At 44.6% G+C, this 26,566-nt stretch overlaps 1 protein-coding gene across 1 annotated transcript; it reads left to right on the forward strand.

Moving 5' to 3' along the window:
- Nucleotides 1-810: 810 nt before the first annotated feature.
- On the forward strand, nucleotides 811-22,390 carry Wdr75 (WD repeat domain 75). Its single transcript, XM_038315501.1, has 21 exons — nucleotides 811-960; nucleotides 2,052-2,181; nucleotides 4,445-4,510; nucleotides 5,871-5,961; nucleotides 7,379-7,503; nucleotides 8,875-8,945; nucleotides 10,132-10,251; nucleotides 11,067-11,155; nucleotides 13,141-13,299; nucleotides 13,982-14,041; nucleotides 14,124-14,239; nucleotides 14,817-14,992; nucleotides 15,986-16,143; nucleotides 16,581-16,761; nucleotides 17,660-17,754; nucleotides 18,441-18,536; nucleotides 19,086-19,255; nucleotides 19,732-19,791; nucleotides 21,266-21,412; nucleotides 21,683-21,774; nucleotides 22,070-22,390. Exons 1-21 carry the CDS (start codon nucleotides 878-880, stop codon nucleotides 22,269-22,271), a joined length of 2,487 nt encoding a protein of 828 aa, XP_038171429.1. The 5' UTR covers nucleotides 811-877; the 3' UTR covers nucleotides 22,272-22,390.
- Nucleotides 22,391-26,566: the final 4,176 nt, after the last annotated feature.

Here is a 26,566-nt window from a genome sequence, read left to right on the forward strand (position 1 = left end):
ATTTTTAACTTACCAAGCCTCTGCTCCTGTTGGGGTTAAGATATCAGTGGCTCTTCCCTTGGGATAGTTCTGATATAGCACAAATGGAAACTGTTATTGACACATGGACAGCTCAACATGAGATACCCCTAATATGTTAGAGAGGCATCAACATGCTTGGAATTCAGGGCTAAAGTCAAAGGAACTGAGCAACCTTTGCAAACCCAACAGCCATTGCTGCAGCCCTGACATCAGGGTGCATTTGTTTGTTTGTTTTTTGGTTCTCTGTGTAGTCTTGGCTGTCCTGGAACTAACTCACTTAAACCAGGCTGGCCTTGAGCTCACTCACAGAGATCTGCCTGCCTCTGCCTCCCCAGTGCAGGGATTAAAGGCGTGGGCCGCCACTTTTAATCCTGTGCTGCATCGCCAAAGAAAAGAACACGGCGGAACGCTGCAGAGATCCTGTGGCAACTTAGTGATGCTCACCAGAAACGCCACAAAGAGACAGCTAAAAAGACTCACTTTATTTATTACTGCAGCTAAAGAAAGGGCTCTTTAAAAAAAAAAAATAACGCGGGCTGTCGCTCACAGAGACAGAAAGGGCGAGTTGAAGATGCCGAAGACATAGCTCTTTGTATTAAATAGCTGTGGCGGTCTCTGGTAAAATTTAATTTTGTGCGCGGCTGTTCGGCTCCACCCTTTCTACGAGCGGCTTTAATTTGACAGTGCCCAAACTAAAGATGGCGGCGCAGGCGCGGGATGACCACACTGACCATAGAGTCTCGGAGCTAGAGAAGCCCGCGGAGGACCGCGGCGGAGACCCACGCCCGGGCTAGGCCGCCCGGGAAGGAAGTCGGTGGTGAGGCCGGCGCTCGGCGGCTCCTGCGCCTGCGCGAAGATGGTGGAGGAGCGGGTCCGCGTGGTTCGCTGCGGCGGCAGCCGGCTGAACTTCAGGAGAGCCGTGTTCTCGGCGGACTCTAAGTATGCGGGGGGACCGCGGGCTGACGGGGTAGCCGCGGGCCGGGGAGCGGACTGGAGGCCGAGTGCGAGCATGGGCTCCGCGTGTCCGGACCCGGGGATCCCGGGGCAGCCTGGCCTGGCTGCTGCGTGTGTGAGCCTGGGCTCCCTGGACCCTGCCTGTGGGGAGATCGGGGTGCAGGGGATAGACCCCTAATGATTCCGCCGTCTCCCCTCGTCCCGGAGAAAACATTTCCTATTGCCAGCCTCCTTTCTTTTCTGGAACTTTACGTAAAAGTACCGATGTTAGATCTCTAGGAGATAATCGGCCTCACACAGTTTGGGAAGAATGAAATGTCTGTAGACACACAACTTTTGCAGAGGTGCCTAGCTCAACGGCCTACTGCATGTCAGCTGGCATCCAGGCCGCTACCTTGTATCATCTTGAAGAGATGCCTACTGGTAGTGAAAGCGTCAGGACAGCGATACTTGGAGTTTTGGGAGCACAGAGGAGAGTCAGCCTGGTCCTCACTGCTTTGAGCCTTCCACTGTGTGAGACATAATTGGCAGGGGGAAAAAAGTCTTTTCTGAACTTGTCTTATGATGTTATATTATGAGTGTGACCGCTTGGATTGGGAAGGAGCATCCGCTTTGTGGGAGGAAGCCACAGCTCCAAAAAGGTTTAAACAAAATCAGCATTTCAGCAGGTGGAAAGGAAACCGGTAGGACTTAAGAGCGCCTGGACCTCGCCATTTAGCGGAGCATTTGTGAGCCGCTGTCTCCAGTCAGCTTGGGGCATTTTGGAGCATGGTGCACATGCAGACGGTGAACCAGTGAAGAGGAGCTGGGTGTCAGTGTCTGCAGCCGGCCAGCAAGGGAACCGCTCAGTTATTTGTGGGGCGATTCTGTATCTGCCACCTCGTGGTTTTCTGCGTTAATCAATGAGTCCATCTTCGATATCCTCCTAAGTTTAGCAACACATACATTTGACTGTACAGTTCTTAAGCTATTTTGAAAGATATGTGTGTTTGTTGTTCTCTTTATAGTAGGCCACGAAAAGATTACACTCCCTGTGCAATATGTGGGACTTAGCTTTTCTCCTCTCTGTTTTCCAGGTATATCTTCTGTGTCTCCGGAGACTTCATTAAGGTGTATAGCAGTACCACCGAAGAGTGTGTGCACATTCTACATGGGCACAAAAACCTGGTGTCGGGAATTCTCCTCAACCCCAACAACCATCTGCAGGTGCCAGTCTGGGATGGGACATGCTAGCATTGGTCTTCCTGTTGACAAAAGCAAAGTAGCTTCAATTTTTAGGGCTGCTTTACAGATTATAGACAGGAAAATAATCTGCTGGCTCCCCTAGTCAGGGTATTTTTCGATTATTCTTAGTGGAAAGAGGACCACTGCCTAGAAGCACACTGTTCGTGTTCGACTCTGGGCTATTACTTGAGAAGGATGTTCTTGTCTGTGTGTGGTTCAGAAATATGGGCGCAGTTAAATGGGTTTCTTGATTGGATACCTTCTCGGGTCTCCATATCGCATTTGGCATCGTGAATATCCAAACACAGGTCCATAAGTTTCAATTTAAAAAAATTAAATTTATTTCAGTATTTTGCTCTTGCTATAACAAGTTCCTATTTTCTTTCTTCTTTTTTTTTTTTTTTTTTTTTTTTTTTTTGGTTTTATGAGGACAGGGTTCCTCTGTTTATCTCTGTCTGTTCTAGAACTCATTCTGTAGACCAGGGTGACCTTGAACTCCGAGATCCGCCTGCCTCTGCCTCCCTGAGTGCTAGGATTAGAGGTGTGCGCCACCACCGCCTGGCTTAAGTTCCTGTTTTCTGCATTAGTTAGCAGCTTGGAGGCTATAGCTTGGTTTAGACAGGCTTTGTGTTGCTGCCTGAGACCATGTCACACAGTGGGGCATAAGGTAACACTCCTATTTTCCCTCCAAAGTTATGTGACCTCCTCTTAAAAATCAGAGTCAAATAACTGTTCCATGTGGTCCAGGTATGTTTTTAATCCTGTCCTCCAAGAACTTGGCAAAATGAATTATAATAAGCATCTTTTGAAGGCTTTTAATGAAAAGAGGTGTTCTTCAGTTAAAATAAAAAATTTATTAAGTATGTTTTTAACCTTTGTCAAAAAATGTATATACATTGAATAAAGTTTGTCTCAATAATAAAATCAGACAAAGGTATTTTTCATTTTAAAAATACTTTATTAATTCTTTGAGAATTTGAGACATTACATTTTGGTAATATTCACCCCCTCCCCTGTCTCCTCCCAGGTCTACCCTTCATCCCATATCCACCCAACTTTATTTTTTTTAAAGAAAAAAATTCTCAATTAGTTTTGTCTGTATAATCCATTGATTATGCTCCACTTACCAAAGGCCATACAGATAAGGGCAGCTTTATCAGCAGATTGGGATGAGGTTGTGGGATGAAATTGTGTGAACTGGAGAGTTCACCATTGTTTTGACAGCATTTGTGTTTTAACTGTTTTACTAGTCCATGTGTATGATTCTTAGATAAAATAGCTGCCATTAATTTTTTACCTAACATAATTATTTTGCCTGAATAGATACTGTCTTACCCAAATGTGTTTTATTTTAATCTCATCCAGTTCACAAAAATGGTCAAATTGGCACTTTCTTTCAATTTGAAATTATTTTTAAACCTTATAACCAAGCTATTTTTATCTAACAACACAAAATCTGCATAGCCCTAGGAAAGCTAAGGTTACTTATCATAACTCCACGTGTTATTAAGATCTGTGCTCACCGAGAAGGGTCCACAGACTGGTGTAACCTTGTCAAGGTGTCTGTGGTGATGTACAGCAACTAAGGGTCCTGCACCTTGATGTCACCAGGGCGTTGCCATAGAGTCAGCGCATGAGATTTCCTACTGTGTTCTCGAAAAGATTGGGTTGGATTTTGAAAAAGAAAAAAAAAATGTGTTATTTGGCTATATGAGGAACTTTTTGAGATACTTATTAGGTAAGGTGAATGCCATGACACTAATTTGAAACAGGATTGGGCTTTAGAGAAAGCAGGACTAATTATTGTGCGTTCCTTACTCATGCATTTCATGTCCCGCAGCCGAGCAGAAGCGTGACTCCCGCCCCCTTCTTCCCTGCTTAGACTTGAAATTGCTAGATTGCTATAACTAGATTCTTTTGCAGAGACCCCTGGCTGGTCTCCTTCATCTCAGATACTCAGGGCAGAGGTGTCTCAGACTCCGGAGCTTTGGAATTTGGGGAATTTTACTTTGCTGGCTCAACAGCCCCAAATCTCCAAAGCTGAATCTGATACTTTTTGAGTATCGTGCTGGGGCTCCTGAAGCTTTGCACTTTAATTTTAAGTAGTGATATTCAAATTTTATAAACTCCACTATCCCTTAAGGCTAACAATGAGCAAACAGAAAGCAGCCCTTTAGGCCTTTAGTTATTCATTGATAATTTTTAATGCTGTTTAATCCGTTCTGTGCTGTTTTACCCCTTCTAGCTCTACTCTTGTTCCTTTGATGGCACAATTAAGCTATGGGACTATCTTGATGGCATTTTGATAAAGGTATGTGTATTGTTATTTAGTTTTTTGTAGATGGAGCAGCGGGATACTCGGAAACTGTATTTATCTAAACACTGCCTGGCCCATTAGTTTCAGCCTCTTATTGGCTAATTTCTCACATCTTGCTTTAACCCATATTTAGTAATCTGTGTAGCACCACGAGGTGGTCGCTTACCAGGAGAGATATTAACCTCCATCCGTCTCAAAGAGGAAAGGCATGGCGACTGCCTGAAGCGTCTGCCTTCTCTTTCCCAGAATTCTGTTCTGTCTACTCCGCCTACCTAATTTTCTGTCCTAGTAAAGGGGCCAAGGCAGTTTCTTTATTAACCAATAAAAGTAACACATAGACACTCCTCCGTCAGTTTTCTTTTTCTATAAAGCTTAATCTTAAAGGAACTTCCTGAACAAATTAGTAAATATATATTATTTTAAAAAGATACATAGTTCTGACTATATAAAAATTTGAAGATCCTATCTTAGAAAGAAGACTGATAAAAGCATTGAGAGAAAGTATTTTTTTTGTTTTTGTTTTTTTTTTTTTGGTTTTTTTCGAGACAGGGTTTCCCTGTAGTTTCTAGAGCCTGTCCTGGAACTAGCTCTGTAGACCAGGCTGGCCTCGAACTCAGAGATCCGCCTGCCTCTGCCTCCCGAGTGCTGGGATTAAAGGCGTGCACCACTGCCGCCCGGCTCTGAGAGAAAGTATTTTAAACACCAATAAGAAACGACTAGTTAGACCAGCAGGACGGGAGATAAATGATCACGGATACTGTAGCTCAGTGGTGGGGAGTCTGTGTGGGGTGCTGGTTCTCTCCCAGCATTCTCTGGGAAGGGTAGGAGAGGCAGGTGTAAGCTGGGGATTATACAAAACAGAAAAAGTGCTGGTTACCACGGTGAGATGATTCATCCCGTTAATGTTAGAAGTGTAAATTTAAACGGAGTGATCCCCCCCCCCCCCCCGCCAAAATACACATTATAAAAGAAGAGCGGAATAAGCACGATTTAGAGAACTTATATGTGTAGTCAGCGGGAAGAAAATCACAAATACAGTTCTTTTTCTGTAAGAATTTCCCACTGAAATATCGTGTGTGTGTGTCCATATATATCTTCCTTAAATTGTTTATGGTGGAACAAACTCTATATAACCTTGATGTTACTTAAAATTATGGTAGGTTTAGTCACGGAGACGCTGCGATCATTGAAGTCAGGAAGGCATATAAAAGATTGTTCAGCAAATAGTGTGCCTGGCCTCTATAGACAGCGCTGTCTTGTGGTAGGGAGACAGCAGTGAGAGCCTCAGACTGCACCATGAGCTCAGGGCTCTGCTGGGGGCACGGGGCATAGTGTGATCTGTGATCTCTTTCAGACGTTCACCGTTGGACCTAAGCTCCATGCCCTCTACATTCCTCCCAACGCTGAAGACTCCGTCTTCCTCACAATCCTTAAAGAAGACCCAGGTACAGCATAGTGCACTTAATAGTTTTCGTGGAAGTCAGCTGGATCTTTACAGTTTCACAGAACCATGGTACTCAGCGCTGCTTTTAATCTCAAGCTAGCGGTTTTGAGTTAGCATTTAAATTTCTGTCATCTTCACATCAGGGTGGGGGTTCTGTTCTGAGGCCTTTGGTGGATGATAATTACCATATATGCATATGTATGTTTTAATTAATTAATAATGGACTCGGAGCTCAGTGTTAGAGCCAAGCAAGAATTTGGCTTTCTGCTGAATTTTAATGTCACTCTTAATAAGTATCAGTGTCTTTTATTTGTTGATCTGCAGTCATACCAGATACTATAGATATAAATTGATATTAAGAAGCTGTAGCGTGTGACTGAATTGTTATTCTGTTTGCTGTGATTGAAACAATCTCATATCAACATTTCAGTAATGTCTACAATGTTGTCAGGAATTACAGATAATTATTCTCCATAGAATTTGATAGAATTTGAGTATCTACATGGAGGTACCCAAGGAAAATTTCTAATGCTGGAATTCGAGTGCCACTCACTCCCTGAGACACAGTAGTATCAGAATTACAAAGCAGCTTTCATATAGTTACTGTAGACAGTCAGCTAGACCGCCCAAGATATAATTCTTTAATGTAAAAGCATACAAGCCCACAAATCTCCTTAGTATGAAAACTGTTTTCATCCTGTACTAAATGGTACAGTTATATGTATATCAAAGAACTGCTTTAAACTTGCTTACGGTTGAATGTCAGTAACTTTTTGGTTTGTTTGCCAATTTTATGCTTACCTGTGAACATTGTAACAGGCTACAGCTAGTTTACATACATACTCATGTATACGGATACACACATGGAGGCCATTAGGTTGACCCCAGGTATCTTCCTGTGTCTCTCCATTTAATCTGTGAGACACCAGCTCTCTCTGTACCTGCCGCTCACTGACTCAGCTAGACTAGCTGCCATTACGTCCCAGGGATCCTCCTGGCCGGGCACCCTCCACTGTGTGGCTTTTGTAATTGGTGCAAGGATCTAACTTGGGCCTTTATGCACTTTTATACAAGCAAGCAAAGCTTATAGACATTAGGAAAAAAATTTTTTTTTTTTTAAATGATGAGTTCAGCCAGACATTGATCAAAGGCACACACCTTTGATCCCGGCACTCTAGAGGTAGGGGCAGGTGGATCTCTGAGTTTGAGGCCAGCCTGGTCTACCAAGCGAGTTCTGAGGCAGCCAGGGCTACACAGAGAAACCCTGTCTTGGAAAAAAAAAAAAATGAAGAATTAAGCTTTTTGTTCAACATGACCTTAAGTTAGTCTTGGCATGTGAGAGTCCAGAGCAGCAGTTTTGTGTGATTCAGTGTGCTCACTTTAGAGAAACTCTGTAACAAATGGCTCCCTTTGGCTAGATGTATTCCAGCTGGTTTCCGTGAAACTGCCCAAGTCATCAAGCCAGAACGTGGATGCCAGGGAGCGGACCTTCATTTTGGATTATGTAAACCGCTCACCCAAGTGCATTGACTTTGGAAATGGGGTACGTTTCTTCTGTTAGTTTCTGCTTATATTTAAAATCTGTTCCCTTTAAGTTTTCCCCTCAACACTGGTGATCCGGTGCAATACTGTATTTTTGTTGGTAACTAAAGATCTATGACATTGTTTTTGACAAGTGTTCCTGGATTATAATCTATATTCTTTCAGAACCATCCTTGTGTTATATATTCTGCCCTTTGTTCTTTTATAACTTTCCCCCAAATAACAATGTCTGGTATTTTTACTCTTTTTTGCCTGCTTCATATAAAAACCACTGATATTGTTCCATTTTAAGAGAAGAAAAAGAAATTGTTCCATTTTAGGCTGTGTCTCTTTAGACAATATAGTCTCTGTATCTATAATTGACATACCCATTATAGGAAATTCAAGTATTACAGAAAAATACAATGAGGAAAGAAAATCTTCAGTCTTACCAGGGATAATGTTTAAAGACTTTTCTAGACTTTTTTTTAACACATAGAAGAGGACAGTTCCCAAAGGAAACAAGATCAGAAATATTTTTCTTTCTGAATATCGCACCCTGCGTGTTTTTGACAGGTACTTGATGACATTCGTACCATTATCTAGCTACCTGTTAATAACTTATTATTTTAAAATAAAATGCCACCGCAGACCTATTACGCCAGCCTTGGGGTTTGTAGGATTCCTTTGTCATTCCCCTGGGCGGGGTCATCCTGGGCAAAGATGGCTTCATCATGGTCGGTCAGTATTCAGTGTCGCGGATCATTAGCTAGAGGCCACCTCACCTCTGTTGCAGTTACCAACGGTGTCAGGATGAGGTCAACGCTAGGCCCTAGATTAGAGCATGACCGGGAAGGAGTATGTGTGAGAGTGACAGCTGTTCCCATAGCTCCGAAACACAAACTGACAACCAGAGCCCGCCAGCCAGACAACGGAATTCTGGTGTACTTACTCAGCTGAGTGCCCCTCCGCAATGAAAAGACATCAGAATCTACATAAAGGTGTCTTTCAGAAGGGTGGTTTTGTTGAGCTACAGTTGCAACATACAGTAAAATAAACTGTGATGATAAAAATGGCAGTTGCCGGTGAGAGTTGGGACATTGACCAGACAGGGAAGGGGTATTCGGGGTGAAGGAAATGTTTCTGGGTCTTGGTTGTGGCAGCAGCTGTGGACAGACTCAACGTGGCGTGGTATCACATGTATGCCTAGTGGGGAATATGTAAGTCACTGCAATTAAAGCTAGAGAGTGTCGTTGTAGAATTTAGGGCTTGTTTCCTCTTGATTTTAAAGATAAGATACCCCTTTCCATGGCCCAAGTCTAGCATGTCATTTTGCAGTAGTACAGTCTCAAAAAGCTTTCCTCCTAACGCTGCCTTCTGCTTCATTCACCAGGGAGAGTACATCGCTGCAGTGCGGGACTTCTACTTATCCGTTTACTTTCTCAAAAAGAAAAAGACATGCAAGTAAGACTTCCTTTTTACTAACTTCGTCGTATTTACCAGAGCCCTTGTTACAGTGTTGTACAAACCTGCTTCTGGGTCTTGTTTCTAGAAGTGGGAACCTCCAGTGTAGGTGAGGGTCTTAGCTCGGGGTCTCCTCCATCCCAGACCCCATATATGCAATGCACCAACCGTGGACTTGGTGTAAAAATGGATTTAGATTGACAAGGCCTGGCCTGATGGTTCTCGTTGGCTGTAGGAACCGAAATAGGCATGGGGTTACTGGGGCTTTGTTGCAGTTCCCTTCCTGTTGCTGAGAAGGACACCTTTATGAAAAGCAGCAGGGCAGGAAAGGATGTGTTCGAGTAGCATCCTGAACTCACAGTACCTCGGAAAGGGCAGTTAGAGCAGAAACTCAACGGGGGAAATAAAGCAGAGGCCGAGAATGTTGTTTATCAGTGCTCTCTGTGGCTCCCCCAACTTGCTTTTTATATCTCCTAGGCCCACTTGCCCAGTGGTAGCATCACCCCTAGAGGGCTAGGCCCTCCCACATCAATCTCAGTCAAGAAAATTCCCCACATGCTTGCCGACAGGCCAAACGGAGGCATTGTCTCAGTTGAGGTTTCTTCTTGCTGGATGACCCTAGCTTGTGTCAACTCAACAAAATAAATACATCACAGCATGGTCTTAAAATATTTCATGATTTCAGCCACTATGTGCTTCAAATTAATATGTTGAAGTAGAGACAATAGCTCACTGAGTTGTAAGGATGAAAAAGATTCATGTTTAGAGGCTGCAGTGAGAGCTGAGTGTTGTATAGACAGTCTCTGTCAGCACGGGCATCTTCCCCGCCTCCCTTCTAAGATCCTCACGTCTTCACAAGTGGACCAGGAGCCACCTAGACAGAGCGAACAAGCGATTCCTCTGTCGTGGCCCTTTAGGACACAGAGTCGGTTGTTGCAGTTAGGACTTAATAAGCATGGCCATAAGCTTAATGCTGAAAGTTTGGTTCAGAGAGAAAATTGAATAAGCTGTCCCCAGGCCAGGAAAAGGTCCTAAAAGGACTGTCCTCATGACCTACCTTAGTAGCTTCCATTGGCCAGTTCTTGGGATAAGCTACGAGTCACGTGAAGTTTGTACTGTGTTTTGGTAGATGTCCGCCAACAGGATGCTTGGTTCAGAACCCAGGAAAGTTGTTTCTCTTTCCTAGCTTTACGTTACCATCAACCAAAACTAAGAAGAACGCTAGGAACAAGTTCACCTGTGTCGCCTGCCACCCAAGAGAAGACTGCATCGCATCTGGCCACATGGATGGCAAGATTCGTCTTTGGTCAGTGAGCTCGGGGAAACATGGGGTCCCTTGCGCTCTGCCTTCTTCCCCCCCCCCCCCCCCCGCACCCTGAAGAGCACCCCTGCCTCTGGGCTGTGCTGCCGAGCTCTGCCTTCCTTGGTCCCGTAGGACACCTCACCCTAAGCTTCTGGAGAAAGGAAGCACTCTCTGTCACCTGGAACCATCTTAGTGAAGAGAACTTTGCTCTTAGCCTTTGAACTAAAACAGTTCAGTGTGGCATTGCCGCGCGCCTACTGGGTGGTGTGGTGGCATCAAAACAACCTGCCTGTAGAGCTGGTTCTGGTTAGGAATAACAAGCTGTTTCCCAGTACTGAAGCCAGAATGCTGGACATGGCCATTTGTTGGATTTAGCATGCCGTCGTTTCCTATCTTGCACCCGAGGTCAAGTTACAAGTTTTGTTTCCTCAGCCCCAAGTGAATGTCTCCATCAAATAGCTTTGCTCGCGGCTCAGGGAACCCTTTGGAAGAGGAGGCAGAAAGAGTACCCTTTGCCTGTACATGGCTTCCCGTTCAGTGTTTCCATGGGATTCCTGAGCACACACGAGTGGGTCTCTGTTCCTGTGCTTTCTCTTAGTTTTTTTTAATCCAATTCTGATGTATTAATTTTTGTTTTACTATAATTTATTTTATTACTCTCAGAAGTCTGTTGGTTTTCTCATCAGAGACAGAAAGGGAGTAGGTCTAGATAGGAGGGAAGGAGGGAAGCAGGGAGGAGTTGAGGGAGGGGAAACCAGAATCAGGGTATATTATAAGAGAAAAAACAATGTTAAAAAGTACTTTGTTTTCTGCAACAGGAGGAATTTTCATGATGAAAAACAGTATACATACACGTGTTTGCATTGGCACCATGATTTGGTGATGGATTTGGCTTTTACGGTGTCAGGTAAGGCCACTTTGATAATTAAAGGGATATTTAGAAGTATCTGAATCAAATGTTGGGATTCATGTTTCTAGTTTAAAATTTAAAATTGTAAGAGGCACCAGGTATGGTATACAGCTGTAATTCCGTTTCTAGGGAGCCTGTGGCAGGAGGATCATCATGAGTTCAAGGCCTGCCTAAGCTCTGTAGAGAGACCCTGTCACAAACAACACGTTATAGGAGTCAAGTTGTGAATGCTTGTTTTTTCCCCCGAGACAGGGTTTCTCTGTAACTCCATTGGAGCCTGTCCTAGAACTCACTCTGTTGACCAGGCTGGACTTGAATTCACAAAGATCCACCTGCCTCTGCCTCCTGAGTGCTGGGATTAAAGATGTGCGCCACCACCCGCCCTGCTAGGAACACTATTTGTTGTGCTTTGCTCAGCATGATAGCATGTAGTTTAGCTCTCCAGATTCTAGAGTGTATGCTTGTGCTCATCTCTCCTGACACGGAAAACCCTTGTAAAGGCTAGGCCAGACTTAGAACAGAGTTTAGTCCGTAACTCCACTGCTGTCTGTCAAATGCAAATAGCTGCTCGTGTTTTCTGTCATGTCTTTGTACCTGTGAAGTGTGTTGTAGATTGTCCTTTCACGGATGAAGGATGTGAGGAGCTGAGGCGGAGGCCAGCTAGAATACAGTCTGATGGTTAGTAAGAATTCAGGCAAGTCTTAGATGCCCGTGCGCTCTGGATGCTGCAGGTGAACTTAGGGCTAGCTCTTTAGAGCCAGAAGCTAGACTCAGTCTGCTGAAGCCTCGGACTTGAAGAGCCATGCCTGGTGTCTGCAGGAGTACCACTGTGACATAGGATCGAGACATAAAAGAGAAAGAAGGGGAGCTAACCCTACAGATGAAGAAATGTGGGCTGTTACTCACCTTTACCTCCTTTCCTCTCACCTCTGGAAATGAAAACTAAATACTGTGTGGTTTTGGTGTGCTGGTGTACGCGTCCATGTATATTGATTTGTGTGTGCGTTTCATGAAATGTCTTGGTTCTCCCTGATCTAACCTGTCCTTCCTCCTCATCTCTCTTCTGTGGCCTCTGGGCCTCAGTATGGTTATAAACTTATAGTAGTGTACGCTGTAAATGTCACGTGACTAAATCCTGTCTTACCTCCTCCCGAAGTTGCTGACAATATTCTTCATTTGGGCTGAGCACGGTTAGTTCATATTATCGAGCCCGAGTTTTGGTGTGTGATAGTAAAAAGATAGGTTCTTCAGTACACTGGCTTCAGTTCTCTTGGGTGTATACCCAGAGCAAGCTTGCCAAGTACAGTCTAGACTTTGTTTTCTGTAACGACTATGCAAGAATTAATCCCTTTTTCCCACACTCTGGTGCAGTGAGGCCCTGCCTCATTCTGAGTGTTTGTTTGCATTTCTGATAGTTACTGCTGTGTAGTATGTTTTCATACCGCTGTTGGGCTTCTGTGTATCTTCTGGGAAATAAATGTCTATATTAAAAGGTTTTCTTTTGGTCCATTCTTCAGTTGTATTATTTATGCTTTTTAACTTTTTGAGTTGTTTATACCTTATAAATATCAATCCCTTATTAGATGTTTGACTGACAGATATTTTATCTGTAGGTCATCTTGCCTGTTTCCTCTGTTGCACAATAGCGTGGCTGTCGTTATTACTATTGCAACTATAAAAGGAGATTTTGATTGTTTCATCACAGGGAATCGATAAATGCCCAAGGTGCCAGATGTTCAGATGACATGATTTGAGTATTACACTATATATGTGCGCAAGCATCATGTTGTACCGTGTATATCTGCGCAGCTATGTCAATTAAAAATAAAATTAAAATAAGACTGAAAGATAATCAATGAAAGCAGTTAAAATGATAGGAAGTCACGTTTGTCAATTTCCAAAGAGATCCCCTAAATGCCGAGTATATTTGCCTCTGTTTTGTCTCCCTCCGAACTCTGCCCGGTGGTGTCTTGGCTGTGAAGGCAGCAGTCTGCTGAGTGGCGGGCGCGAGTGTGTGCTGGTCGAGTGGCGGGACGGAGCAGAGAAGAACAAGGAGTTTCTGCCTCGCCTGGGCTCCACGATTGAGCACATCTCCGTCTCCCCTGCAGGAGATCTGTTCTGCACTTCTCACTCCGACAACAGTAAGTCTGAGTCTCTCGGTGCGAAGGCAATACATTCGTCAGCAGCCTCTGGGTGGGAAACAGGGACCTAGAACTAGCCAGGTTAACAGTAAGAGGCTTACTAATACATGATTTTTTCTTCTGTCCTCTGATCTTCTCCACCCCCTTAGCCTCACATGCCACCAGAGCCATCATTTTCAAAATTTTCCCTATGTCTATTGCTATGGCAGTTATAGTTCCAGAATCTAATAAGATGGAAGGTGTGTTTGAAGTGGGCTTTCCTCTTCCATAAGTAATGGCACTGCTGTGAGAGGCTCTCATGGGTAATAGATGCCCTCCTCTTACACAGAACCCTGCTCAGTTCCCAGCACCCCCATCAGGCTCACAACCACCTGTACCTCCAGGTTGGGGATACCCAGCATTCTCTTCTAGCATCTTAGAGCACTTGCACCCGCCCCCCAACACACACATGAACACACAGACTTTGAGAAAAAGATTAATGGCCTTGCCAGAAACTTCTATTCCCATCCCTAATGTTCAACTAACTTGTAAGATGTAGCCCTGGTTTTCTAGTAACATGGACGTAGTTGAACTTACTGGATTGTCTTGTGTTCTGGCATTTCAAAGTCACATAAACACGGGTCCTCCTCACCTTGGTACTCTGACCTATTTATGTTAATGATTTGTCTCCCTGCTTTAACAGAGATAACCGTTATTCAACGAAACCTCGACGCATGTGCAGTAATCCAAGGCCTAGTAAAAGGTATGGCAGACTCTCGGGGACGCGGGAGTGCCCTGAAGAGCAGCCACTGCCCACATGGGAATCACCGTCTCCTCTCTTGCAGATAGGAGCATATCCACTGGCTTGATGGTCGACCCAAAAACCAAGGCTTTAGTTTTGAATGGAAAGCCTGGCCACCTGCAGTTTTACTCTCTCCAGGGTGATAAGCAGCTATATAATGTAAGGTTTTGATCTTTAAATTTTAAAACGAGGGTTAGGTCTTTACATTACTGCTGGAGTTGTGGGGTTCTTGGAAACGCCTGATGTTGATCCTATGTGTTTGTATTTGAATGTGGCTCATAGTGTCTGTGATTACTCTAGTGCTATTGTTGCTGCCCGCACGTGAGCTTTCAGTCGCAGTGATAGGGCTATAGATTTAAGTGCACATAAAACATAAATAGATTTTATGTGTAGATTTGGGTCCTAGCCCCCAGATGCCTCCTGAGACTGTAAACATCCTAACCATCAAATGACATCTGAGACCATTTGGACCTGCTATTCAGATCAGCTATTCAAATGAAGGTTCCTCAACCAAAAGCAACCACTTCATTTTCTTAGCAAACTCTAGACAACCCATTTTAAGGGATTAAGAGATCCATCATAAATGAAAAAGCTAGCCTACTTAGACCGTTGCTTATCTTTTTTTTAATTTTGTTCCTTTCTTAAAGCGAGAGAATTCAGTTTAGCTTTGAGAAATTACGATTGTAAATTAAAGGCACTTCTATTAATAACATCTCGTCCTCTCTGACCTCGTCAGTTAGATATCATCCAGCAAGAGTACATCAATGATGATGGGCTGATCCAGATTGAACTAAAGAAGGCCGCCTTTAGCCACTCCGGCACTTGGCTGGCCACAGTTGAACAACGGGAAGAAAACCCATCTGAGCTGGAAATGCAGATGAAGCTGTGGGTTTACAGCAAGAAGACCCAAGGGTAATCTACTGTGTGGCCCCTCGCTTGATTCTTGTTCCACAGTTAAAGCTGTCAGTCTTTCTGTTCCATTTTGACACATAAAAATGGGGTTGGGGCATTATTCTAATAGTAAAGCTTTGTTTAGCTTTCTGTTTTGAGAAAATGTTTGTGTAAAGGAGGTCTTGTGTCGTCACAGAAATGAAACGTGAGAAAGAATTGTAGCCCCACAACACAGCACACAGTCCTAGGCATGCCTCGGTGTCTGCCAGAGTTGAGTATAGACACGTGTCGTTGTAGACATGAATCATATGTTTAAGTAAATACCAACCGCTGGTTTGCAGAGCTGCTCGTTGGTTCTTTGTGTGCCAGCTGTTTTCTGAGACAGGGTCTCTCTCTGTGTAGCCTTGGCTGTTGTAGAACTTGCCATATAGACCAGACTGGTTCAAACTCAGATTTGCCTGTGTCTGCCTCCCGAGGGCTAGGAGTCGTGGCACGTGCCACCACACCTGGCTTGGGAAGTTTCTAAATAATATGGTAACCTGAACCGATGCCGCACATTTCACGCATGAGAAAAGAGGCCCTCTCTCTTTGCACAGAGGCGCCTGATAGGCCGCCCTGCTGCTCTCTCAGGACACAGAACAGTGTTGGGACTGGGGCAGTTTGAATAGTCATTTTTATCCCGTATTTTCACGTTATAAACATAAGTGGAGCCTTTCAAGGCCATTCTTTTCTTCTGGTGTCTGTCTTTAGAAGCAGACCTCTAAGTTCTGTGTGGCTAGCTGCAGAGGCCTTCAGCGTGGCTTGTTTGTGTTTGGCTCTTTTTCTACCAGTGGGCTAGCCGCTGTATATAGTGATCGGCGTTTGAGTCACCCCGGCCGCGTGTGATGTTAGACCCTGCCCTGTGTCCATGACAATCCATCACCCTCCTATGTTAAAGATGTCATCGCACTTTGTACGGAATATTAGCCTACCGTATTTTTTCTGAGAGTGAATGTGTGGTTTTCCTTCTGCTAGGTTCTCTCTTAACACCAAGATTGCCATGCCTCATGACGACCACATCACAGCTCTCTGTTTCAATAATGCAGAAAACTATGAAAGACCCATGCTGGTCACAGCTAGCAGAGATGGCCACTTCAAAGTGTGGGTGTTAGCCGATGACTCTGATATATACAGTAAGTTAGCACGTAGATCGTGTTGAGAAGTCACCACTGGAAGAAGTGATGCCTTTGTATGTCGTTAATATCCTCTTTGAGAAGGGGTTTTCTACCTTGTTACGTTCTATAAACTATTGCTTAATTTCAGCAGATTTTTTTCATGTTAAATTTCTGCTTATGCTTTCACCAGAATCTGTGCCCTGAGGAAGTGAATGTGTCTGTTCGGTGCAGCTGAAGGGGCTCTTGTGCTGGGCCTTTCTTTTCTCCACTAGGGGGCGGTCAAGGTCTCCAGGAAGGGGAAAATACCAGAACAACACTTTAAACTTAGCACAGTGTGGGAAATCTGGTTTTTGGTTTTGTTTTGCTTTCTTAGTTTAGCTTTTTCAGCTTATAGATGCCTGTAGTGCTGTTTATTAATATTTATGACATTGTTGTTATGACCTGTTTCTCCACAGAAAAAGCCATTGGCTGGACTTGCGACTTTGTGGGCAGTTATCACAAGTACCAAGCAACCAACTGCTGTTTCTCTGAAGACAGCTCCTTGCTAGCAGTTAGCTTCGAAGAAATAGTTACAGTATGGGATTCAGAAACGTGGGAACTAAAGTGTACATTTTGCCAACGAGCTGGGAAAATAAGGTTGGTAAATTAGTTTGAATTGCTACCAAAGTATGTGTATCTTTGTAATTTAAGTAAGTCTTTAAACTTCAATAATGATGTATGCTTTCCCCAATAGAAGTAGTCTTAGTTTGCTGGGGAGTAAGAGTAAGCTAATACAAGCGTTTGAGAACTGAGACTCGTGCACGCATAAGCAGTTTATAAGCATTCTTAAACCAGGATGACAACATTGAACGACCATGCCCAGTTCCATTCAGAACAGTAAACATTTGAATGGGGGTCCTGGGAAGCAATTAAAGCTATGCTAGCCTCTGTGCTCCCATAGAACATAATGTAATGCTCAAACCGTTACTGCTGGTACCCAGGCTATGCTAGCCTCTGTTCCCATAGAACATGATGTAATGCTCAAACCATTACTGCTGGTACCCAGGCTGTGCTAGCCTCTGTTCCCATAGAACATAATGTAATGCTCAAACCATTACTGCTGGTACCCAGACCTGAGGACAGTTCTGACAGGTGACTGATTCCATCTCATTTCCAATATATCGGATTTTAAATTTACTTTGTAAAACTTTCTTTAAAATCTTGAGCACAGATTTTCTCCTGTAGGTAAAGACCATAAGGTTTTGTTAATTGTCATCACACATTTTACATAAGTTCTGTGTTGTATGGCGATTGTTACATGATGCAGCACATAAGAGTTGATCATCAAAGTTCTCTAAAGAGCTACAAGTACCTAAACACCCCTTGTATTGCCTTAGTCCCTATTCCATTGCCACTAGAACACTTAGGAGCACAGAAAGGGAAAGCCATGCCTGCTCATAGTCTACACTGAGCAGGACTAGCTCACAGCCCACTGCTCTGTGTAAGTAAATGTGCTGGCGCTGCCGCCGCTCACCCTGGCATGCTTCTGACCTAGGCACCTGTGCTTTGGAAGATTGACATGCTCCAAGTACCTTCTCGGCACGACTGAGAATGCCATTCTGTGCTGCTGGAACCTGCTCAGCTGTTCATGTAAGCTGTGTTTATGTTGAGGTGACTCGGCTGTGGGCAGGACAAGTAGCTGCTGTTTACTCTGGCAGCGTAGGGAAGTGTGTGTGGGATGCTGCACTTAGGCGCTGACGTTTCAGGACTTAAGGGTCCTGTGGCCGTGTCCTTCCCATAACAACATGTATGTGATCTTTCACTTGACCGAAAGTTTCGGATCAGTGGGCTGGTGGTAGGTTACGTACTGTAAACAATGAGACCCTTGTGCCCAGTGAGCCCCGGGTGCTGGCCTCCACCTTCATCTTCTGAGTTGAGCAATGCTCTGTTGATGGTAGGATCCTGGGCAGAGTAAGATCTGAAAGCAATCTCTCCTGGTCTCCTAGAAAAATGAGGCTTTGCTGGCCTTTGACTGATTTGCGAGTAGGGAAGATGTGATGTTGTCTGTACCGAATGTGTGTGAGTAAGAGCAGAGCAGCCGCATCCCTGGATCTGAATGGGCCTCGCTTGGTGACGGTAGCTCTGCTGTCTGCTGCACACTTCACTGAACCCTCCACAGAGGGTGGCGGTGGGAGTCTGTTGTTAGGGAGAGCTTAAACTCCTTCCATAGAATAGTGACGCGCTGGACTATGTCCGGAAGGATGAAGAAGACCCATCGTAAAGACGGAAAGAGCTCCTGACGAACCTGTTCTCAGAAGTGTTTCCTCTTCCCACAGTGCAGTGGAGCGCGAAATTAAATGTTAGCGTTTTGGAAGCTGACCCATACTCAGACCATGTTGCCGCGGTGTCGCAGTCCGCAGCGGGCTCAGACCGTAAGTACCAACCACCTCTGGTGGCATCAGGCCTGTTTCCAGAGTGTTCCTTCTACGTCTTTCGTATAAGCTGAAGCACACCTGCTATGGATGAGAAACCTGTCTGCGGCTCCTCCTTTCCTGCCAAACACCTATAGTGTGTGCTTTTGCGCTTAGTGCTAGAGTGTTCTGTGATTTTCCACAGGCCGGTTCCCACTCAGCCTTCACAGTCTCCTTTAGATGTCTACCTGGGCTTCGTCTGCTTCTGAGACAATGTATCTCTTTTCCAATCCTTAAGACAAACGCTTGGACGGTATTCTGGTGTCTCTTCTTCGTTTGCCCCTGGTCCCTGGAACAGAATTCCTTTCCTTTTTCGGATTCTAGTACTCATCCCTTCCCTGTTTGGTGCACACAGTAGGCGCTCTGTAGATTAAACAGAAACAACAGCAGATTTGAAACAGTCCTAAGAGGGCCTTTTACCTGGTGGGCTGGGTACCATGATTGTAGCCCTGCAGCTGAGGGAGAGGCAGCCTCCACAGGTAAAGTGCTAGCATCCTCTGTTTCCCTTAGTGTTCGTCTTTAAACCCAGCGAGCCCAGGCCGCTGTATGTTCAGAAGACCATCTCCAGAGAGGAAGTGCAGTGGGGCGTGTTCGTGCCACGCGATGTCCCGGAGTCCTTCACCTCAGAAGCTCACCAGTGGCTGAACAGGTCCCAGTTTTACTTCCTAACGCAGTCACAGGTAATTGACTCCCTCGGAGCGTGACCAGTTTATGGACGTTGGTTTCTAGGTAGAACTATGGCTTTACAGGGTACTTTCCCAAATGAACTCGTCAGATAGATGTCAGCCCAGCGGTGCTGTGAACATGGTTGTCTCAGCCCGTTGCGCCCGCAACCGCGCAGCTGTCTGCTAACTCTGACCCAAGCAAAGCCCCAAGCACAAGAACCATTTTAAGTTGTGTTTATTAACATTTTCCCTATTTTTACAGCTTGATTGGCTGTTGAAGAAACTGGTGGCCATTATTTTATTACCAGGTTTTACATGTCTCAAAAAACATAGTCTTGAGACTCTCACAGGACCGTTCAAGCAAGTTTACATCTTCCCTAGCTTTTCTGTGAGCAGATGTATATGTCAAAATGGAAATTTGACATTTTAGAATCCTGTGTCATCTCATTTAATATTGTTCATATACTCCATTAATTTACCTGTCGTTTCAGTGTTTATTAACCTTCAGTACAAAGTCTCCGGAAGAGAAACTCACGTCAACAAGCAAACAGGTAGGCATTCGCCACTGTCTGTCTGTGCACTACGCTGTCTTCCTAAAGGAAGTCGGCTTTTAGAATTCAGCTCTGACGAAAGTGGTTAGCTGGGCTGTAGGAAGGAATTGTAGAGTGCGTGTCTGTTAACCGATACTCCAGCATTTATGCAAATTAACTTAATTCTTTCAGAATCTTCAGACACAGGTCATGAAAAACTTCACAAACCTATACATTTCTTCAGTTTGGACTAATTGTTCTGTGAATCTGCTCCACAGTGGTCATGCTAGCACCTGTGTTCACCCAGGGATTTGTTTCCCTCCAGGACATTAGATCCCAAAGGACTGCTCTTTCTTTGGCCTCCTTTTCACTTTGGTGAAGCCTGTTCTGGGTTAGGACCTTGCTCAAATTTAGGACCTTGCAGTTTGGGCAGTACTCCTTATTTCTCCCACTTGATTGATTCATTGTGTATAAATGTAAATTGAAAACCATTTTCTCGGAACTTTGAAGATGTTGGCTTAAGATTGTGTAGCTTCTGATGTTGCTACACACCCTATACCATCCTTCATCTTTGTGTATCCATAGCTTGCTTAATTTCCTCTGAAAACTCTTTGAAGTTATTCACAATTTTTTATTCACCAATCACCTACTAACTATATGCCAGGAGCTATTGTAGACAGTTGGGATGTTAGCAAAACGGCTTTGTCTGTAAAGATGAGTTATTTATAATTACCAGGAAAAGGCGGAAGCTGAACAAGCAGCAGTAAGTCAGTGGTGTGTGGTGCTTTAGAAAATGCGAGGAGGTGCAGCGGGCTTGGAGAGAGGGGGACAGGGAGGTATGTCTTTCCGTTTTAAATAGGAATGTCTATTTAAAATTTTTATTTTTTTTAATTTTTATTTTATTTTAAATGTCTAAAGTCCGGGTAGACCTTACTGAATACATCCATCTTACCCTGCCTGCAATACGGGGCTCCCTGGAGAGTTGTGAATGGAGGACTGACTCAGGGGGTGCCGACTCCGTCTCCCACACACCCCCAGCTGCCCTGGGTTTCGTTTTTTAATAAAGAACAAATTCTGCTTAGTCCCCAGCCTTTACTCTATTTCAGTTTCTGTCTATCTTATCGGCAACTTTCTCATGTTTATCGACAGCACACACACACACACACACCTTGCTTTTGTCACAGCTGTCTTAGAATGTTGCTTTCTTGGCTCTTAAGATGCTCTCCTTCCAGCATGTCCTGCGGCCTCTCACCCTGTCCTCTGCCCCGTGAGCACGTGCCCTCTGTGGTCTTTCTCCCATCGGCATCTGTGGTTGGCTTTCCCGTGTAGAAAGTGGGACCCTAGGCATCAGTTGCTTTTCTGTGACATGAGAACAGCTCTGAGTGATCTCTGCCCCTTCACCAGAGCCACCTACAGTTCAGTGGTACTTACCTGTTAAGTCAAAGAAGTTCCACCTTTCATTGAAATAATGTCCTTTTCTCTTCTCTCCGGGCAGCTGCTGGCAGAAGAAAGTCTGCCCACAACCCCGTTTTCTCTTCTGTTGGGAAAACACAGGCAGCAGCAGGATGCGCGGTCCAGTGAGACTTCAGAGGACGAGCTGGTACAGCTCCCCTTAGCGGAGAACATCCCTGCCATTAATGAGGTGAGTGAGGGGGCCAGCAGATGCGGGGAGCCCCTGAAGCTGCAGGCTCTGTCTCCAGGAGCATGCAATTCATCCTCTGTCCCGCAGTGGGGTGACTCTCTCTCTCCTGGACCTGGGTGAGAAAAGGGGATTGCTCAGGTGTGGGCAGCTGGGAGGGCTGCCTCCTTTTGTGTTCAGCTTAGCCTTTAGAATAAAGGGAATTAGGAAGGGAAGCAACCCTGTGCCGAAGGAGGATCTTTTAACAAAGTCTGCCTCTCTGTAAACCTCTAGCTACTCCACACCCCAGCCCACGTCCTGCCGTCAGCTTCTTTCCTGTGCTCTCTGTTTGTGAACTCGTTGCTGCTGTCTAAAGAGACTGAAAGGTAAGAGTTCCAAATAGCTCATCTTCAGTATTGATTGGATCGTAGCTTTGCCATGCAGCTGATGGCATAGATGATAAGTACATACCTGTAACAAACTGGGAGAGATGCATTGTGCGTGCTTAGAGATGTGCTGAGAATCACACTTTCTCTAAGTCCGCCTGCCCCTTTATGGCTGTGCTCCATAAGGACTCTCATCACAGGATCATCTCTCCTGTGTGGTATGTCAATGTGTGTCTTACAGTTATGCTTTCGAAATGTCTAACAGTATTCATATTTTATTCTGCTGATGTCAAAGTGCTGAAGAAGCTCCCGACGTAGATATGGAAGAGGACAAAGAAAGCGACGATTCAGACGAAGAAAACGATCTCACCGAAAAAGCCCAGGAAACACCTAACACGGATCTGAGGGACGATGCTATACATCAGCTGTCAAAATATGAAGAGAAAGAGCTGAGAAAGTTCAGAAAAGTAGACTACAGCTGGCTAGCAGCTCTGTAGGCCGAGGCTGTGGACAATACAGAGACATGCTGTACTTGGGTTTTACCCTCTGTTAATACTCAAACTCTTAAAGTTATTTTATTTTTAAGACAAAATATTAAAAGTCTTTCGTTTGTGTATTTGCTTGTTTATTTAGAGGCTTGATAAGTTGCTTAGGCTAACCTTGAACTTGAGACTCCTCTCGCAGCGCCCGAAGTCAGTAGTAGGTTTCTAGACCTGCTATCCCTGGTCCAGTCAGGTTTGTTTGTGTGTTTTTTACTTCATGTGTATGAATGTTCTCCTCGCATGTATGTATCTGTACCACTGGCTTCCCTACCAAAGTCAGCTGAGGGCACCGGGCCCCAGGAACTAGTTACCCACGATGATGAGCCAGCATGAGGGTACTCTGGAAGAGCAACAAGAACTCTTAAATCACTGAGCAAACTCCCCAACCACCTGGCCAGACTTTTTAAAAAAAACTCTTAGTGTAAAGTATAGCTCTGTTGGTGTCAGGCCTTACAGTTGTGGGATCTATGCATTTATTTCTGTATTGAATCAAGGAGGAACCTTTTTTCCCCCCGTAGGCATTGTTTCCAGGTGATGTGACGGAGCTGGCTGTACTTTACACACATACTTCATCTTTAATTTGAAGACAGAAAAGGATTTCAAAAAGTCAAGAGGCTTTGCCACTGTTACTTTTAAATTTGACAGCAAAATTCCTTTATTTGCCAGATGTGGCTGATTTATTCGCCCATTACACATGACTCTCTTTGGTCACATTTTCCAGTCTCTGCTCATCTTGACCAGGCCACGAACCAGCCTCATCTCTGTGTCTGTGGCGTGAGGCACGGCTTTTCCATCATTGGTCTATCAAAAGTGGAATTAAAACACAAGGATTATGCCTGGCAAATTCCGAATGCTAAGCACTTCGAGAATAAAACTCTCCAGCACAACAGCTGCCTATCATCGAGAAAGAACTGAAGTAAACAAAATGACCCAGATTTAGGGCTAATCCCCACTGAAAACGAGATCTCATGGCTCTGAACCAGCTGACGGTCTTTAAGCTGTCTGAGCTCCAACCCCTCTCCTTGAAGAAGTCCCCTGCTCAGGCAGATGGTTTGGTTTTCCTCATTAGGTCTGTCATGTTGCAGATAGGAAAGGGAATGTGTAATGTGTGACATTATGCACTAGAGAATAAACAAGTTGTGATTAAAAAAGAAAATCTAAGCTTTTGGATGGTTTCATATTAGTTAAAACAGGTTTTTTGTTAATATGGAACGCCATTCTTGAATTTTTATTTTTCTTGGTTTTGGTTTTTGGTTTGTTTTCTTATTAGAGGCTAGCACCCAAATAAGAGCTGTAAACTGTGTTGCAATCTTGTGGATGCTTTCCAAGTCTTTGTACTGTGACTGCAGAGGAACTTCTCATAGAATCCTCTAAGTTAAATATAACCATCTGGTTGAAATGACCTGAGTTTCATAACGCAGTGGTGATTCTGTACGGCTACCTTATTTGAACTTCTAGAAGCTGTGTTTTCCTTTGTTAACTCCGTTGCTTGCAGCCAAGAAAATGACCAAATTACCTTGTGATGCCAAATTAAATTTCTCCCAAGTGGAGGTTTACAGAAAGGATGATTGATGGGCACAGATATTGCGGAGGGAATAACTTCTAATGTTCTGTAGCACAGGAAGAAAGCGGTGCTTGACAATGAATCTGAAAACAGTGAATTTAAATGTCCCTATCACAAATAATGAAGGCCCAGAAAGCTCAGTATACAAGGGGATAAATATATCAATTACTCCAGTCTGATAATTATACATGTATTCTGTATTGAAAGATCACACTATACCCACATGTATGAACACCCGATTTGTGCAAGCTAAAAATAAAAATTGATTAAGTAATGAAAGAGAAGGGCACCCCAGAAGCAAGGGCAGAGTGGACCATCATGAAGGAAGAGCCACCTGCAGGGAGCTGCTCTTCCAGCCTGCAGCACTCCTGCCTCACAGTGGGCCCTGAGGTCTCCCCGCAGGGCCGCTGAAGCACAGTTTGCCTGGCTCTCTACAATGGCATATTTCACAATTACTCTACTTCCTCTCCAGACTTTTCATTCCTCGAAGTCCCTTTGTCAATTGCAGGGCCTTCTTATGGCTTTCAAGCAACTGAAATGAAGATCATTTCAGAGGACTCTAGTGAATATCTGTATAGTGTCACATATTTTCCCTTAGAAACATTAAGTCTAGTTAGCTTGGTAAGGAAAGCATCACAGTAGATAATCTTCTGGTTTGGGAGCCATACACAGTCAAGAGCAGAGTCTTAATAACCCCCTGTTTAATCTACTTATATCTTGAAAAGATATAGAGAATGTGTTTAAAACAGGATTCTGTATTATCCTATGAGGCTGCCTGAAATGGCAAGTGGTAAGACCTGGAAAGGACTTTAGACCCGACAGGATCGTCGCTGGAAAATGGCTCTGAGATGAAAACAAAGCAGAAAGCCCGAGCTAGCATTGACTGCAGTCAGGGGGCCTGACTAGAACAAAATCAAAACAAGCAGCAAATTCAACACCTCGGCATTGATCACAGTTCTTGTTTGCCAAAACCCGTGAGCAAGCCACTGCCTTCTGAATCACAGTTCCTTCCTCGAAACTGCGGAATCAGACAACATGACATCCCGCAGCTCTGCTTCTGTGCAACCACAACCTTAAATTAGACCCCGGAGCCCTGCCGTGCGGCTGGGACTCCCACCCCAACCCCAAAGCGATAAACTGGTCTGTCATACTAAATCCATGCTTCACAGATAGGAAGTGTGGAAACGCAGTTCTGGTTGGCGAGCCAGCTCAAAGACGACACACCTTTGAGTCAGAAACTCCTCGGGAGATCAGAGCACTGGGCTCACAAAATACAATAACCAGACATGAAAGCGCAACGGTTCCTCCTATTGTTTCGTGGGGTTTTCATAAACCCCAGCACTCCATGGTCGCCTGCCTTAACGGAAGGGTGAGTGAATATGTGCTCCCAAAACAAGCATTTGAAATACAAATATTGATATTGTGCTCTGGTTCACATAGGAAAGTAAAAAAACACCTTGTTTCTTCAGAAATGTCCGTCTGGCTTTATGGCACCTTAGTCTACTTGCGTAGCTCAGTAATGTAGTGAGTGCCAGCTATGCCAGAAGGAACTCGACGCAGGGCCTGGACACAGCTCACTTGATGTGGGGTTCCCCTCTGTGTGCTATAATTACCATTAATGAATAAAGAACTGCTTTGGGCCTATAGAAGAGCTATAGGGGAACAGAGTTAAATGGGGGAAAACTAAACTGAATGCTGGGAGAAAGGAGGCAGAGTCAGAGAGAAGCCATGGAGCCCTGCAAGAGAAAGACAGCGGAACTTTACCTGTAAGCCACTGCCACATGGCGATACACAGATTACTAGAAATGGGTTAAATTAAGATGTAAGAGTTAGCAAATAAGAAGCTAGAGCGAATGGGCCAAGCAGTGAGTTAATACAGTTTCTGTGTGATGATTTCAGGGCAGCCAGGAACCAACAAGCAGCCTCCTCCAACACTCACTCATCTAAGCCGTTGACACATCTTTAGTGTTATTATTTGTGTTTTAATAACTAAAGCTTGCCCGAGGATCAGAGGGCAAAGCAGCAATGCTAGTCAGTCATACAGGCCAGGGAGTGGTGGCTCACACCTTTAATCCCAGTACTCGGGAGACAGAGGCAGGAAGATCTCTGTGAGCTCAAGGCCACCCTGGACTAGGACAGGATTGAATCTGTCTAAAAGAGAAACAGAGCTCACACAAAGGTGATGCCAACACTTTGGGATCACACGCCTTTAATCCCAGCACTAGGGAGGGGAGACAGGAGTGATATGGCTGGGCAGAGAAAGGAATATAGAGGAACAGAGACAGGAACTCAGTGGTGTGGAGTCTTCAGGATTCGTGGAGGCAGGATCTTGCCCATTTTCAGTCTGAAGTAGAAGGGCCAGTGGCTAACTGCTTTGTTTTCTGATCATCAGGTCGAACCCCAATAACTGTCTCTGGGTTTTTATTATTTGTGCTACATTTGACACTCAACGTTTGGTATATGAATTCATGAAAAAGACATTTGCCTGCAGCTCTATGGCCACCGGCAGAGGCTGGAGCTAAACATGGCTGTAGTCACTGCCCTACCGGCTAGGTTTTCCTTTTTTCTCTCCTGGTGGGCTCACCCTAAACCCCCTTCTCAGATTGCTGCCAAACTAGGTAACTGCCTTGAAATCCAGCCAAGCTTTTATTTTGCTATGCAGCAACAATCAGCCTCACATTTTTAT

The sequence above is a fragment of the Arvicola amphibius genome, chromosome 18, assembly GCF_903992535.2.
Source record: "Arvicola amphibius chromosome 18, mArvAmp1.2, whole genome shotgun sequence".
NCBI classification, from domain to species: domain Eukaryota; kingdom Metazoa; phylum Chordata; class Mammalia; order Rodentia; family Cricetidae; genus Arvicola; species Arvicola amphibius.